The sequence below is a fragment of the Sapajus apella genome, unplaced genomic scaffold (assembly GCF_009761245.1).
Source record: "Sapajus apella isolate SASKATOON/1434 unplaced genomic scaffold, GSC_monkey_1.0 scaffold29, whole genome shotgun sequence".
NCBI classification, from domain to species: Eukaryota; Metazoa; Chordata; class Mammalia; order Primates; family Cebidae; genus Sapajus; species Sapajus apella.
The window spans coordinates 23588114-23604227 of NW_022436969.1; the positions used below are offsets into that span (position 1 = coordinate 23588114).

At 39.2% G+C, this 16114-nt stretch overlaps 1 protein-coding gene across 5 annotated transcripts in view; it reads right to left on the minus strand.

The window, feature by feature from the left end:
- Positions 1-3887: 3887 nt before the first annotated feature.
- PTPN2 (protein tyrosine phosphatase non-receptor type 2) overlaps positions 3888-16114 on the minus strand; it is a 112003-nt gene continuing 99776 nt past the window's right edge. For 3 of the 5 annotated variants that reach the window (XM_032293440.1, XM_032293444.1, XM_032293441.1), the window contains one exon: positions 10631-13041. In XM_032293440.1, coding sequence (XP_032149331.1) covers positions 12834-13041 — 208 coding nt within the window. In that variant the 3' untranslated portion in view covers positions 10631-12833. Of the gene's footprint in view, positions 4254-10630; positions 13042-16114 lie in introns of those variants that run through there. The other 2 variants (XR_004273487.1, XM_032293442.1) reach the window with 2 other exon arrangements.

The following is a 16114-nucleotide window of genomic DNA, read 5'->3' on the forward strand; positions in this document are numbered from 1 at the left end:
ACTGAATCAAGGGGTACCCACATAGCTGGTGAAGCACTCATTATTCTCAAGGCTTCAGGAGGTGCTGTGCCTGTCCTCTTTTGCCTAAAGGGAAACCCATATGGTCTGACATTTGGTTAGATTGGGCTGCCTCCGGTGTGCCCGTGAGGGAATTATTTCTGGAGACTGGCGTGTGAGTCAGTGGACGGAGTAGGGAAGACCCACCCTCAACATGGGCAGGCACCATCCAATCAGCAAGAGGCCTGGATGGAGTGAAAGGCAGGGAAAAGCAGAGAAAGGTGCATTCTCACTCCCTTCTGGGGCTGGCACACTCCTCTGCCCCTGGACGACACTTCGTTCTCTGGCTTTTGGACTCTGGGACTCTCACCAGTGGACCTCCAGAGTTATACTATTAATATTGGACAAGGACTGATACACGCAGCTGGCTTCCCTGTTCTCAGCTTGCTGGAGGTCAGTTATAGGACTTTTCAGCCTCCATGATAGAGGTGGCCAATTCCCCAGCCCCTCCTCACCTTGCTCTACCGTGTCGGTTGTCTCTCTGGAGAACCCTAAGTGAAACACCAGGGAACTGTACGCTGGACTACTTTGCCTTCGCCTCAGCATCCTTACATTACCCACTGGGCCAATTAGAAGTATGGGAACAGTTGCTGTTTGGGGTTGCTTTTAAAGGGCCCAACCACCCAAATGTCACATGCCACATGCTGTCTGGTCTCCGTCTGGCAAGTTAGCTCAGGGATCACTCCTTCAGTTTTCCGACACTCCTTCCAGTCCAGACATGGAGGCAGGTTTTCACATCAATCCAATTTTCACACCTGGAGCATTTCAGGTGGGCCAGGAACTGTTGAGAAGAGATCCACCCAAACACCCACAGGGTTAAGTTTCTGATTCTATTGGTTAAGATATTCATTTTTCATCAAAAGTAAGGTGACTGCATAAGGTAGTGGCAGACATGTCTTATTTTGGAGATGCTCCTCATGGCTCCCAGAGCTGCCTTGGGCATACATGCCTGTGTGTCCTGCAGACCACACCACAGGGTAGAGTTGCATCCAACCTGGAAAGCTCAAGTCTTGCCTTGCCACTGACCTTTCCAAACTGGGGGCTTATGTGGCCATCCCAAAAGAATGTTCAGTGGCAACTACTACTAGTATCTCTGCTTCTGATTTCATAAGCCAACTTCTCCACATCTAAGTAGTTATCAATTCATTTCTGCCACAGCACTCATGACTGGTTGAATTGTGTATTTGCTTGCTTACAGGCTTATTGTTTTAACTCTCCCATAAGACCATAGACCACAGTCATGCTTTTCCCCCATCACTGAACATCCACTGTCTCCTATAGTGCCAAGCATGTGTGTTCAATAAATACTCATTGAACGAACGAGCAATATTCCACTAATTCCAAATAGTTTGGGATAGCTGCAGCTAAGGGTGCCTTATCAGGGTAGGCAGGTAATAGCCAGAAGATGCACTGGTGCACACAGCATGCTGAGGCTTTGTGATTTAAAACAAAGACAAAATTGCCTAAGGTGCCATTAGCGAATTTTAAGGAGGGCAACAGTCAGATCTTTAAATTAGTTGGGAGCTGTGTGGAGTGGATCGGCACAAACAGGTGTGCCACCCTAGGCAGGAACCTGCTGCTGTGACCCGCACACACAAGGAAGGTTTAAACCAGGGGTGTCCAATCGTTGGATTTCCCTGGGCCACAGATAAAATGCAGTTAACAATAGCTGGTGAGCTTAAAAAAAAAAAAAGAAAAAAATTGTTAAAAACCCCTCACGTTTTAAGAAAGTTTACAAATTCATGCTGGATCGCATTAAAGCAATCCTGGGTGGCATGCGGCTCATAGGCCACAGGTTGGACAAGTGTGGAACTTTAAACCAAGGCAAGGACAACGGGAGTGAGAGTTGCTGTGCAGAATTAACAGGACTTTGTGAGCAAACTAGACATGAAGTCTAAGAGGAGGAACTGAAGATGAATTTCAGGTTTCCAGGGGGTTCCACCAATTAAATGGAATATGGAAGGAAGAGGTCAAAGGAGGGAAATCATGTTCAATTTTTGAGGGTAAGGAATTTATGCAATGACCATTTAGGGAACTGGATATATGGTTTATAAGTCTTAAGTGAGATTGGCCTAGAGTTTGCATGTAATCAGCTTATAGTTATTAAAGACTTGTGAGGCAGACTGCAGTGGCTTTCACCTGTAATCCCAGCACTTTGGGAGGCCAAGGCTGGTGTATCACCTGGGGTCAGGAATTCGAGACCAGCCTTGCCAATGTGGTGAAACCCTGTCTCTAATAAAAATACAAAAATCAGCCAGGTGAGGTGGCGGGCACCTGTAGTCCCAGCTACTCGGGAGGCTGAGGCAGAAGAATTGCTTGAATCTGGGAGGCAGAGGTTGCAGTGAGCCGAGATTGTGGCATTGCACTCCAGCCTGGGCAACAAAAGCGAGGCTCCGTCTTAAAAAAAAAAAAAAAAAAATCAGATCATCCAATGTTAAGTGTATTAAAATCAAAATAAAAGGCCCAAAGATGGGGTCCTTGGAAACCCCAATATTCCAGAGTCAGGCAGAAGAACTGAGATGAAGAAAACCCAGAGACAAGCTTATAGAGTCTAAGGAGAAAGTTTCAAAGACAGAGTTCTTAATGTTGCTGCCAAGAAGTCATGTAAGGGAAGAACTGAACAGCAGTAGCTTTATTAAGCTACAGTACAAGCTAAAATGATGTTTCTGGGTCATTTTGGGAGTGGGGGTAGAGTATGCAGGAAGAAAGCAGATAGAGGCAGCCGAGTGTAGATGATTCTTTCCAGCAGCTTTGTGGACACCATGGAAAGATTATCTTTTTGTACTACTTTGTAGTGTAATAAACTTTTCATGCATTCTTCAGGAAATATATAGCAGAAATAGTTCATGTACTCCTAAAATAGACCCAGAAAACCTGGCATATAAGGCAAAAAGGAACCTAAGTCATTTAAATTTAAAGAGATGAAACAGATGTATTTGTGAATGACATATGAATTTCAAAGTTGGCAAAACAAAAAAATTATGTTGTTATACTCTTATGGTGCTCAAGCAGAGGGCTGAGTGTCCCGGACAACAAAAATATCACCAAGAATCTAATAACTGATGAGACACACAGCCCTGGGACATGAGATGGCAAACAAGCTGAGGACCTTGATCAGGAAGGAATCTTTCTTATAATGGGAATTGTTTGGGGAAAGCACAACATCCAACACAGGAAAGGCACTATGATTTTAAAAACTGCATTGAACTGCTGTACTTGTTTGAAATTAATATTGACCTTAAGGCAATACCATTATCCATATTAATATTTTCCCAAGTAACAAAGGAATATAACTCTATTATTGCTTTCATGTAACCTGTACTATTAAGGATAGAAAGACTATAGAAAGGCAACTAAAAATATATATTTTTTAATATATAATTTTTTTGAGACAGAATTTCACTCGTCACTCAGGCTGCAATGCAGTGGTGGTGATCTTGGCTCACTGCAACCCTCCGCCTCCCGGGTTCAAGTGATTCTCCTGCCTCAGCCTCCCAAGTAGCTGGGATTACAGGCGCCTGCCACTAGGCCTGGCTAATTTTTTTTGTATTTTTAGTAGAGATGGAGTTTCGCCATGTTGGCCAGGCTGGTTTTGAACTCCTGACCTCAGGTGATCTGTCTGCCTCAGCCTCCCAAAGTGCTGGGATTACAGGTGTGAACCACCATGCCCAGCTAAAAAAATCTTTAAAAAGTGAGTGGCCAATGTTTTGAATCAATTTCAATTTAAATATGTCATTTGCTTGTTACAAAAATTTGAGAGTAAACCCACAGCAAAATATTCATTATTCAAAGCAGAGCTGTCCTAAGATAATGCACACAAACCAACATAAGACTATTTAACAAAAATATTTAATGCTGCCAAAAAGTATAAAAATACAGTAGGAATGGCAGTACAATACAAAGTAATCTCTCCTAATTTATTTCTTGTACATCTTTCTACATTTCATACACGCATTAAAAACAACAACACATCCAATTAAAGGTTCTGCAAAGTCTTCTGCTGGTGGGTGCTCTTCATCCCCTGGATGTAAAGTTTACTTTGTAAACAAACAACTGTGAGGCAATCTAGAGGGTTAGCAAGCCTCACTTTAGTTTCCGGAGTGGGCTTCAGGTCTTGCTTTGCACATCAATGGTTCAACATTTATAGCTGCAGAATATTCTCAAGTCATGAATATTAGGTGTCTGTCAATCTTGGCCTAAAACATAAAATAAGAAGTCATCTATTCAATTCATATTTACCAAACACACAGACGAACATAGATACACACAACATAAAAGGACTAACAATGAACTGAAAAGGTAACCAAAAATCATTCCCACATGACACATTCAACCACACTAAGTGCTTCACTGTCATCTTGGTAAAATGGCTGAAGTGCTAGATTTCCAAACGGTGGTGGTGTGAGGTGGCCTCATGTGGAAGCACCGTGACTCATATTCTTCTTTGGGAATTACTGTGAATTTTTAAGGCCATCTTGTTTTACTCAAGAAGTGACCTCTATGTGATACTGACAGACAGACAGGTTTAAAAAAAAAATGTACCCACAAGAATTTAGCAAGACTTTATAGTATGTGCTAGACTTACCAATACTTTGGAATTCAATGCAAAAGTCTAATCCAATTTGAACCTCCACTGTATAATACAGCTAAAAATATTATCAACATAATGTTTGAACATAAAGTTGGCCTATATTTTTAAATCACAGGTTGTCAGCAGATCCTTTTTGCCCTGAAGGATAATATGAACAATCATATCTACTGAAATGAACTGACCCAATATTTAAGCTACTATGAATATAAACACATAAAATAATTGACAGATTTATTGTATTTTAATGCCAAAAAGTAAAAATAAATGAGAGTTTAAATAAACAACAGACAGATAGAATGACTATTGTAAGGGCAGCTGAGTTTTTTATGTCACTTCACAAACTTTGCAAGTAACTGAACTTTTTGGGAGGTCAATGGTATTTCCAGTCTTCCCCGAGCTCCCCTCAGTACCACAAAACCTCCAAATCTAAATACTTGTCATATTGTATCTTCACATATATATAAATAACTAGGAAATATAAACCATATCCACACATCTAGTCAAAAACTCCCAAATACTGAGAATTAGGCTACTCGCGCTAAAGACAGGGTACTTGGCATAACTGTACCAAGCACCCTAGTGTTCTGAACAGTCCTTTTGTCTCTGATGATCCAGCACTGATGGAAAACTGTCAAGTAATCAAGAAAACATTCTCGTTAGGTATCTGTGAGTCAAAAACTACTATGGATGCTTATTACACAAATCTTCAGAACCCTGAACAAAAGTGGCTGAAGAAAAGGTACTTTTTATTGATTGTGTACACACACAATATATATATAGATTCTGAATGTATATATACACACTCAGAATCAACATATATATATATATATTTGTTTTCTATGCATTCAGAAGTTTTTTTTAAAAACAAAATAACTGGATCAATCAAAGTGAATGAAATAATGATCTGGTTTAGGGAACATTCTGATGTTCTAGTATTTCTCTGTTGCAGTGGTAGTTTAAACTGGTGCCAAGTTTTAAAAATGTGCTCCATTAAAAAAAAAAACAGAATTATCCTGAATTTTAACAGGTAAGAGTGGTTGTCTATTACTTTCCCACTTAAATATCTCATTTAAATATTCCATTAAAAACAGAGTCAGTGTAATGAATAGAAAAAGTATGAGGTTTAGAATTCCTGGAAGCCTACAGATTGGAGAATGAATCTCAGCTCTCCGATGTACTTGCTGGGCAAACTTGGGCAAGTTACTTAGTTTTTGACTCAGTTTTCTTATCTGACAATAGGGAGAATGCTGTCTACCTAGAAGAGGTGTTATGTGAGTTAAATTTAGATTATATATTTAAGCTGGTTGGCAGAATTGTAGGTGTTCACTAGACCCCATGTCCTTCCCCAGTATTTTGTTACAGATATACTTACCAAGAATGAACTATCATTTATAACAACTGATAGTATTTTTAAAAATTCATGTATTATTTCTTTGTAAATATTATTCAGGGAGGGGTTAAGAAACTCAGGTTAAGTCATTGGGAGGGTTAATTGTTTTAAAGACTTTATTTGCAAGGCTGAAATGACAAATGGCTTCATTTTAGAATATTCTAAATTTGAATCAATTTTTGCTATTTTTATTTAAAAGTGCAAAGGCAAAAGAAATGGGTTCAAACAAGTCAAATGAAACGAACGTGGTGCTTTCTGTGGAGATGGCAACCCTCACACAACACTTTACGCTGGAAAGGCATAAGGACCACGTGGGTGTGGACAGAGGGTCCACTCCCAAGTCAGCTCTATGCCTGAGGCCATGGAAAGCCAAACTGCACCAAAAATAGGTCTTGCCACCAAATATCCACACTAATACCCTATTGAGCTGAATTGAGGCTAACCAGAAACTTCCCTAAGGTGAGCAAAGATACTCTACAGATGACCTACCTAGGTTCCCTCTCCTGAATTTGCCAAACTCAAAATAACGAAAGTTTTTAATAGTAGAAATTTGACATATCAACAGCAACCTGTATCTGAAAAATATGCCAAATTAGAGCCCAATAAAGAATTATTTGATGTGTCTTTAAAAAATGGTCTGTACAAATAAAAAAATTCCTGTGCAATTCTTGGAGCTCCTCAAAACATACTGTATAACATAAAACCAGGAAGTCCTGAAGTAGTCTCTGTAACATCCTCACCAAATTGCACAATTCCCACCTTCCATTCTAAATTTAAAAAATAAAATAGAGTTCAAAAGTTTGGGCTGGGAGCAGTGGCCTATGATCCCAGCACTTTGGGAGGCCGAGGAGGGCGGATCACAAGGTCAAGTGATCAACACCATCCTGGCCAACATGGTGAAATCCCGTCTCTATTAAAAATATAAAAATTAGCTGGGCATGGTGGCATGTACCTGTAATCCCAGCTACTTGGGAGGCTGAGGTGGGAGAATCACTTGAGCCCAGGAGGTGGAGGTTGCAGTGAGGGAAGATCGTGCCATTGCACTGCAGCCTGGGTAACAAGAGCAAAACTCTGTCTCGAAAACAAAAACAAATGTTTGAACTTTTAATTACCCTGATGGATTGCCCAGAGATGGTCAGGGCTTTTCTTTTTTCTTTTTCTTGTTACATAGAGATGGGATTTCATCGTGTTGCCCAGGCTGGTCTCGAACTCCTGGGCTCAAATGATTCTCCAGCCTCAGGCTCCCAAAGTACTGGGATTACAGGAGTGAGTTACCAAGCCAGGCCTGGTCAGTCTTTGAAATGTTTTCCTTGTCAGATTGTTACCCATTAAAGACAAGGCCTCACCAACCAAGTAAACACTTCTATCCATCACTTCTTACAGTTGGCGATGGCTCTGTGCTGGGCTAAACCATACACAGCAGGAGAAAAGGCTTAGCAACAGCAGTGAGGAAAAATGCTCCCCTCCCTGAAGGATAATGAGTCTTTCCAGAACCCAGGTGCCAGGGGAGACAGCCATTTCTCAGAAGAGTGCTGGGAGAAAGCATGTGTGTAGCATTGGTCAATGCTGTTCTTGGAGCGATCTGTGCTAAATATTCAGAAAATTCCTCCTGCAGAGGAAAAAAGATAACCAAGCATACTATTTTCCTAGAAGTTCTTACTTGAATACTACTCCCCAAAGAGGAGTGAAAAAGCTTAAATTCTCAAATCTGGATGAACAACATAATGGCCATTATTAGGACCAGGCACACAGAACACAGCAACTGAGTGTACAGTGTTGGAACTGGTAAGCTCTTGGTAGAGGAGGGATTGAGGAGTCCACACAACCTGAGCCGCTTTCCACCAAGGCGAATTACCCTTATACATATTCACTAGAACAAAGACAGCTGGAATTTCTAGTGTGTCTGTGCTTCTAGGGGCTCCTGGTGATGCTGTCCCATAGACACTGCTTTGAAGATAGATCCAAGGGAAAATGGAGTCGAAACCAAACAAACTGGGGAGAAAGATGAATGGACCAGGTCAACTCCAGAGTAAACCACACAGGTGACAACCATGCCTGGTATTTTAAATCATGGACAAATACTATGTTTCTGTTTTTCAAAATTTTCTTTATAACATTCTAGGCCCCTACCACCTAAATATGCCAAAGCCAAATAAGGGCTTCTTAAAAGTAAAAGAGACTTTATTAGTTGCTGATGTATAAATGGGAATGCAGAACAGGCATTTCTGCTATGCATTTGTTCTGCTATTCACTGCGCAGCAAGCACAGCCAGGCTTCAGACACCTCCCCCACTGCAGGCTGCAATAGTCTGAGAGGAATCTATGCCCTGGCTACACATCACTGAGAACCCACATGTGCACCCGTTAGAAAAAACACATACATGAATGTTTATAGAACTGGAACTCTTGCCTGAACATGGAAAGAAATGGGTCACATGCCTAATGACATTTGGCTCACAATAGACTATATTAAAAAAAATTCTTCATATATGTATCTTTAATATATCTTTTATATCTATTTTATATATCTTTGTGTGTGTGTGGGTATACACTCTCTCTCTCTCTATATATATATACATATATACACACACACACATACACATATAGAAAGAGAGAGAGAAACAAATACGTATATAGAGAAGTCTCCTCTATTGCCCAGGCTAGAGTGCAATGGCTCCATCATAGCTGACGGCAGCCTCAAACTTCTGTGTTTATGAGATCCTCCTGCCTCAGCCTCCCAAGTAGCTGGGACTATAGGCATGTGCCAACACACCCAGCTAATTTTTTTTAAGTAGAGAATCATCTGAGCCCAAGCAATCCTCCCACCTTGGTCTTCCAAAGTTCTGGGAATACAGGTGTGAGCGACTGTGCCCAGCCAAAAATGTCTTTAAACATCTGTATCTGAAAGTAAAAATAAAGGCAGACTAGATTTTTAAATCTGTACAAGAACCACGCAGGCAATTTGGAAATGTAGGTACTCATTATGGTACACAATAGTCAACCAAAACCACCAGGTTCTGGTCTGGAACTAGAAATGTAATCTAGTCAGTGATATTTTTCTCAGAGGGAAATGAGTTGCAGTTGCAGTCTTTCTTTCTTTTCTTTTTTTTTTTTTTGAGACAGTTTCACTCTTGTTGCCCAGGCTGGAGTGCAATGATTTTGGCTCATCACCACCTCTACCTTCCAGGTTCAAGTGATTCTCCTGCCTCAGCCTCCCGAGTAGCTGGGATTACAGGCATGTGCCACCACGCCTGGCTAATTGTGTATTCTGAGTAGAGACGGGTTTCTCCACGTTGGTCAGGCTGGTCTCAAATTTCCAACCTCAGGTGATCTGCCCGCTTCAGCCTCCCAAAATGCTGGGATTACAGGCATGAGCCACTGCGCCTGGCCTGCAGTTGCAGTCTTTGAGAATTATCTAATTCTAGGATATGTTACACATGAGACTTTTCAATGACAGCACCATAAACCAGTGGAGAAATGCCAGTTTCAGGCTGATTAACAACACCTACTTCATAAAATTGTGCTGAGGATTAAGTAGGGTAATATGTAAAGAAAAAATACAGTGCCTGGCATACAGTAAACCATCAACAAAAATGGTACTTTGAACTGAAAGCAAAGTAGTTGATATAACAACTGGAAGACCGTTCCATATCCTAAACTGCCTTTTAAACCAATATATATTTTTCGATTCATACCACCAATCTGAGTTTGAGACAAAGAGGAAGGCACAAGGGCATATTAAGAATCAGAACCCGCTGGGCGCGGTGGCTCACGCCTGTAATCCTAGCACTTTTGGAGGCTGAGGTGGGTGGATCACCTGAAGTCAGGAGTTCAAGACCAGCCTAGCCATCATGGTGAAACCCCATCTTTAAAAAAAAAAATAATAATAAATAATAAGAATAAGAATCAGAACCCCTTCTGCTGAAACATACCATTAAAAGAAAATCATTAACACATTTTTTTAAAATTCCTTTCTCTTTTCTTGTTCATGCCTTGGTAGAAATATTAAAACAATGATGAAATGGACTAAGAAGATAAAGGACCAAAAGGCAGAAAACCTGACAAACGCATAAAGTCTCCTCTAACATAAAAAATGGTTTTTATATTGCTCTGAAGTCCTCCATGTACTTATTATGTTACTTTTTTTAACCCTTTAAGAAAGCAAAAAATGGGTATTTTCATTTTTATATGGATAAACATGCAGAATTATATTTTTACATTCTATATATGTGCAAGCATGGATAAAAATCAGTCACAGGCTAATACAAAACAAATACTTGGCTAACACTGGAAAGGAATATGAAATTGTTGGTGTAGCCAGAGAACATGGCATTAAACCAAAGGCTGCTGTCAATCTATTAGCAGAAATAGACATGAGTGGAAATGAACTAGACATGAATTATAAACTTTCCTGAAAATAAAAAAGCCCGTTTTTTAAAAATGTTTCTTTCTTAACCTATTCAAAAAGCAACACTATCTCATTCAAGTCAAACTACGTATCTGACCCTTAAAATCTGTTAAAATCAGAAAATATTTAATATTATGAGGACCTAAGGATACAACAAGTTTGTTTGTTTTTTCTTTTTTCTTTTGTAAGATGTAGAACCCATCTAGAATTGCCAACTTTCTTTCCCTGGCCATTACCAGAGAAGTCAGCCATGTCTGCTTGTCTCTTGACCAGCACACCTCATTTAATAAAAGGTCAGGATGATGACCATGGGCACAACACGATGTCATGTGTTTTCACGGTATCTGGTGAAATATACACTGGTAAAAACTGAACACTATTTAAAGCATCCACTGTCAGCGCCCTTCTCAAGGATCTGCCCAGGGAAGGAAAGATGACTAACCTTACAAGTGTTCACTACACTGAATGTGGTTTTAAAAATATGTGCAACAGACACCACCCAGAAGGACAGAGAGCAAAGCGTAAGCCGATGAAGCGCATTCAGCTAGCACATGGGCGAGGCATGTCCTCCCTGGCACTGGCTTCCTCAAGCCCTAACCTGTGTACCGAAAGCAAGGCTAGCTTCAACTGGAAATGTCCTAAGGCCTAGCTGCATTTGACTTGCAGAGTAACATACTGTATTTAGCAAAGACAAACCAATGCAAACTAGAAAGAGATTTTAAACCAGTAACAACCTAAAATGTAAGGGTCTTGGATGCCTCAACACAGGTTTAATGCAGACAGACGTAAGAAAATGTCCCTCTTACCTCCTCTCCATTTCAAGGTTACAGGACACAGTAATACTGAATCAGGACACAGGCACATGTTATAGAAATCTTATTTAATATGTAGTACCGCCTACATCCTGCTTTCATGCTTTCAGCATAATGTAACACATTCAAGGAGACTATGCAAATCAATTCAAAATATCTATCTATAGCAGTGGTTTTCAAACTGTTTTAAAATGATAACTGCCCCCTTTAAAATACTTAAGCCTTATGCAGAAATCTTACGTGGCATATAAAAAGAGACAGGCAGAGATGCTGTGGTTGAAAGTAACCTCTTGATGACCCTCCTGGACATCTAATTAGCATAGTTTGAAAACCACTGAAATAATGTATGCTATCCATAGTATCATATGCTACCGATGCCTCCTAGCAATTAAATTTATAACAACAATTTCAAGTTTAAGACAAATTAAACACTGAATGGAATGTTGAAATCTGAAGAAAACTAGCACTCAAATGAGCAGTTAAATTCATTAAACAGTATGCTTTAAAAAACACTCATTAGGGAGCTGAAATGACAATATAAGGTTTGCATATCATTATACTATTTATTGAAGTAGAAAGAACCTGAAAAATGTTTACTTCAAAACTTCAGTCTAGTAAACTGAAATCATGAATCATAAAATGCTGCTTCTTACTTTTACTTCCTAAATCATGATTTACCCCAACTATAAATTAGGGTAATTACATTGAAATTTTCATGAAAAATGAACATATTAATAATGGGATTTACAGAAACCAATTTCTTTACAATGTCTTGACCAACTGTTACCTGACTATCCCAGTAAGGAGAATTTTCCTTCAAAGATATTTTTAGGAAAAACTTTTGTTTCTTTGTTTGCTTTTCTTTTTAAAATGGGGAAAACTGTAAAACATAAAAGAAATGCAATATATAGTAGAAATTTCTAACTGCCCATATCAAACTTCTCTTTAGAAAAATGGAAAATGTATCCAGTACAATTGAATCAACATACAATTTATTTTTTTATGTAACAGGTTTTTCAAATTGAGCTTTTAAAAAGTACAGTTAACTACAAAAGTACGATTAAATAGATACTTATAAAATATATTTACCCTGAAATGGTTAAGAATATAAAGTGTTGATGCCCATGTCAACAGTACATTATACATTACACACATTAAATGTCATTTTCTTTCCATTAATAACGTAGATAAAACCATAATATTTATTGCTTATATCAAGTGCAGGTTAAAATCCAGATAGCCTCCAAAAACAAATCCTGTGATAAAGGATTTCTCAATGTCGGTCAGGTGAAATACTGTATTTGACATGTATGAATACAGTTGCAAAATTTACCAGTTTTTAACAAACATGAATGTCTTTATTTTAGACAGCCATTTACAGTTTGGGTTTCAGAGGAACCTGCAGTGAAGAGTCCTGAGATGTTGGGCTTGTGACTGTAAATATCACTTATCTGGCTGATGTCTATTCTACTGCACCATTTTTGGGATATGAGGCGTTTGCAAACAAACCTCTATGATTAATGTAGCACGGTCAGCTACTAGTGCAGAAGCCTGCTGGGCAAAATTAATTGTTTATTTATAGAGCATTTTGCTGAAAAAACAGTGTCCAGCCAACAAAAGCGCCAACCAAAATGACTGACACAAACCCCATCTTAGTGAGAATAGGTTGCCAATATAACCACCTTTTTCTTTTTCGTTCATTCTCATTTAGCCTCTGTTTCATCTGCTGCACCTTCTGAGCTGTGGTGGCCTTTCTGTCCTCTCGAATACGCTTCCGTAGAGCACTATGAATAAATAAAAACAAGTAAAAGGAAGTGCACAGAGAGCAGGACTTAAGTACTCACACAGAGGATCTAGGTGCAAATAAAACCATACACAACTACATAGGTTTTACCCTACTTGAACACTGGAATAATGAGGGTTAAAGTCTCAATTTTTTTTTTTTTTTTTTTTTTGAGACGGAGTCTTGCTCTGTTGCCCAGGGTGGGCAATCTTGGAGTGCAGTGGTGCAATCTTGGCTTACTGCAACCTCCTCTGCCTTCCGGGTTCAGGTGCTTCTCCTGCCTCAGCCTCCCAAGTAGCTGAGATTATAGACATGCACTATCATGTCTGGCTAATTTTTTGTATTTTTAGTAAAAACAAAGTTTTCCCATGTTGACCAAGCTGGTCTCGAACTCCTGATCTCAAGTGATCCGCCTGCCTCAGCTTCCCAAAGTGCTGGGATTACAGGCATGAGCCACAGCACCTGATCTTAGAAATTATGTTTCAATGGAAGCTCTCCAACTCCCAAGATACTTGGTCTTGGTTCTGTATAAATAATAATGCCACTCAGCTACTTAGGAGGATCAAGTCCAGCTTGTGAGACACAGCAAGATCTTGCCTCTCGACAAACCAACAAACCAACTAACCAACCAATGAACAAAAAACCCCACAAAAAACAGCCAATGGCAACATATAGGTTACATTTCTTCCATCCCCTCTTTTTACTTTTCTGTATTACAGCAAAAGTTTAACCAGCTTCCCCGACCTCAAATTAAACATTACTGACATGGTAATTTTTCTAGAGCATACTCCTAGACATATAGCTTGATTTAAAGAATTTTTTCTTTTTGGTTACAGGGCCTAGTGCACAATGGTGCTTAAAAATCTCAAATGCCTCTTCAATGTCTCCTACATTGAGACTACCTTTTTCCTGGCCAAAATGTTTAATCTGAATTTAACTATGATAAACAATAATTAAACAAATGCATTGTATGGGGCATTCTAAAAGATAACTGGTATAGAAACTTCAAAAATACAAATGTCAAGCAAGGAAGAAAAAGGTAGGGAACAGTTCCAGATTAAAAGAGACCAAAGAATCACATCAACCAAATACAATATCGATCCTTGATTCATCTTGAAATATTTTTTTTTTTGAGACAGAGTCTCGCTCTGTCACCATGCTCAAGTGCAGTAGTGCGATCTTGGCTCACTGCAACCACCACCTCCCAGGTTCAAGCAGTTCTCCTGCCTCAGCCTCCTGAGTAGCTGGGACTACAGGCACTAGCCACCATGCCCAGCTAATTTTTGTATTTTTTAGTAGAGACATGGTTTTGCCATGTTGGCCAGGATGGTCTCCATCTCTTGACCTCGTGATCCGCCCGCCTCGGCCTCCCAAAGTGCTAGAATTACAGGTGTGCGCCAATGTGCCCGGCCTCTTGAAATATATTTTTTTAAATAGCCACAGAAGTTGGGATCAGAAAAATGTTCTAAAATTAGAATGTGGTACCAGCTACACAAATTGTTAAATATATTAAAATTCACTGAACTGTAAACTTTGAATGAGAGTAAACTATGGTATGTAAATTTATCTCCATAAAACTATTTAAAAAGCTATATGGTGAACCTTTTAGACAACAAGAGAAATCTGAATTGAACTATGTATCAGAATATTTAATCACTGTTATACTTTTTGGTATGCTGGAACCTTCTCTACCCAAGAGATTGTTAGTGCAAATGTAAAATGGTTCAGCTGCTGTAGAAAAGTTTGACAGCTCCTCAAAAAGTTAAACATAGAGCTACCATATGACCCAGCAATTCCACTCCTAGATATGTACTCAAGAGAACTGAGAACACATGTCCATGCAAGCTCTTGCCAATATTCTCCTACTATGCAGAACTTTGTTCTTGCCATTTTTTGCTGTTCTCCAAATTTGTTCCCCACTAAAATAGAAACCTTCCCTTCTCTCCTCTCCTCTCATTTCAATTCTGTTCTTCAATTCTCCTTGCTCCACCCACTCTAGCCCTTCTATTCCTATGGCATTTAATTTGCAGTAAGTAATGTATAATTTACTAATAATGTGCTAACTTGGGTACCTGTTCTATCTTTATAATATATTCTGCAACTTAAGGATGGACTGTGTTTTGCTATCTTTGTACATCTTATTGTGCTTTCTCATGTCTTTTCCACTTTTTGTTATTATATATAAAGGTATCACTGGCTGTCTAAAACTCCATCTGAAAATATTTGCTATGATGACTTGCAAAAATTCTTACCCAGAATTCACTCTCTGAATTGAAAATTCAGTATCACAAATATGCATGTACCTACTAGTGAAAACGTTTGTGTTCAAGTGTAGGCAAAATATGTATAAAAATAGAGAGGGGGGTTAGCCTTCCATGGTCTTTTTATTAGCTTTTCACAGGAGCCTGGGGGTATCGTTAACAAGGTTCCAATTTAGATATAATCTTTAACATATTATTTCATTTTTTAAAAAATTTTCACTGTGGTATAGAAGGCAATTATAATTTGTATCTAGTATTTTGTCATTTACCATATAAGCCCAATAATGAGTCCATTAAGTCTTATATGATTTAATTCATGTTTTAAATGCTATACAGTTTAAAAGGTTTTGTACTATATTTGAGGGAACTGGTTATGGTTTCTGGTTGGGCTGCGAACACCCTATTTTTCTCATTTAAAAGAATGGAACAGAGGTTCTTGTTTTCCAAAAGTGTACTATATAATTCAGGAATGGACTAAAGACAAATACCAAGACATGACTTTATCTAATTTAAGAACACAATTCCAGAGAAAGACAGACTACTCTCAATTTGTGCTAAAATAAAATCCTGTCTTCCCTAGTTGGGCCTAAGGAAATTATGCCTGTGTAATGACTTACCAAGTGGGATCTGCCCAGTTTTCCCATATATTTATGCAATTTAGGCCATTAACCAATATGAATGCCTCCTGTGGACCCTTGGCCATGGAAGATCATGTGGTGTGATCATGGCTCCCTGCAGCCTCAACCTCTTGGGCTCAAGCAATCCTCCCACCTCAGCCTCCCTAATAGCTGAGATTTTGCATGGGCCAATACA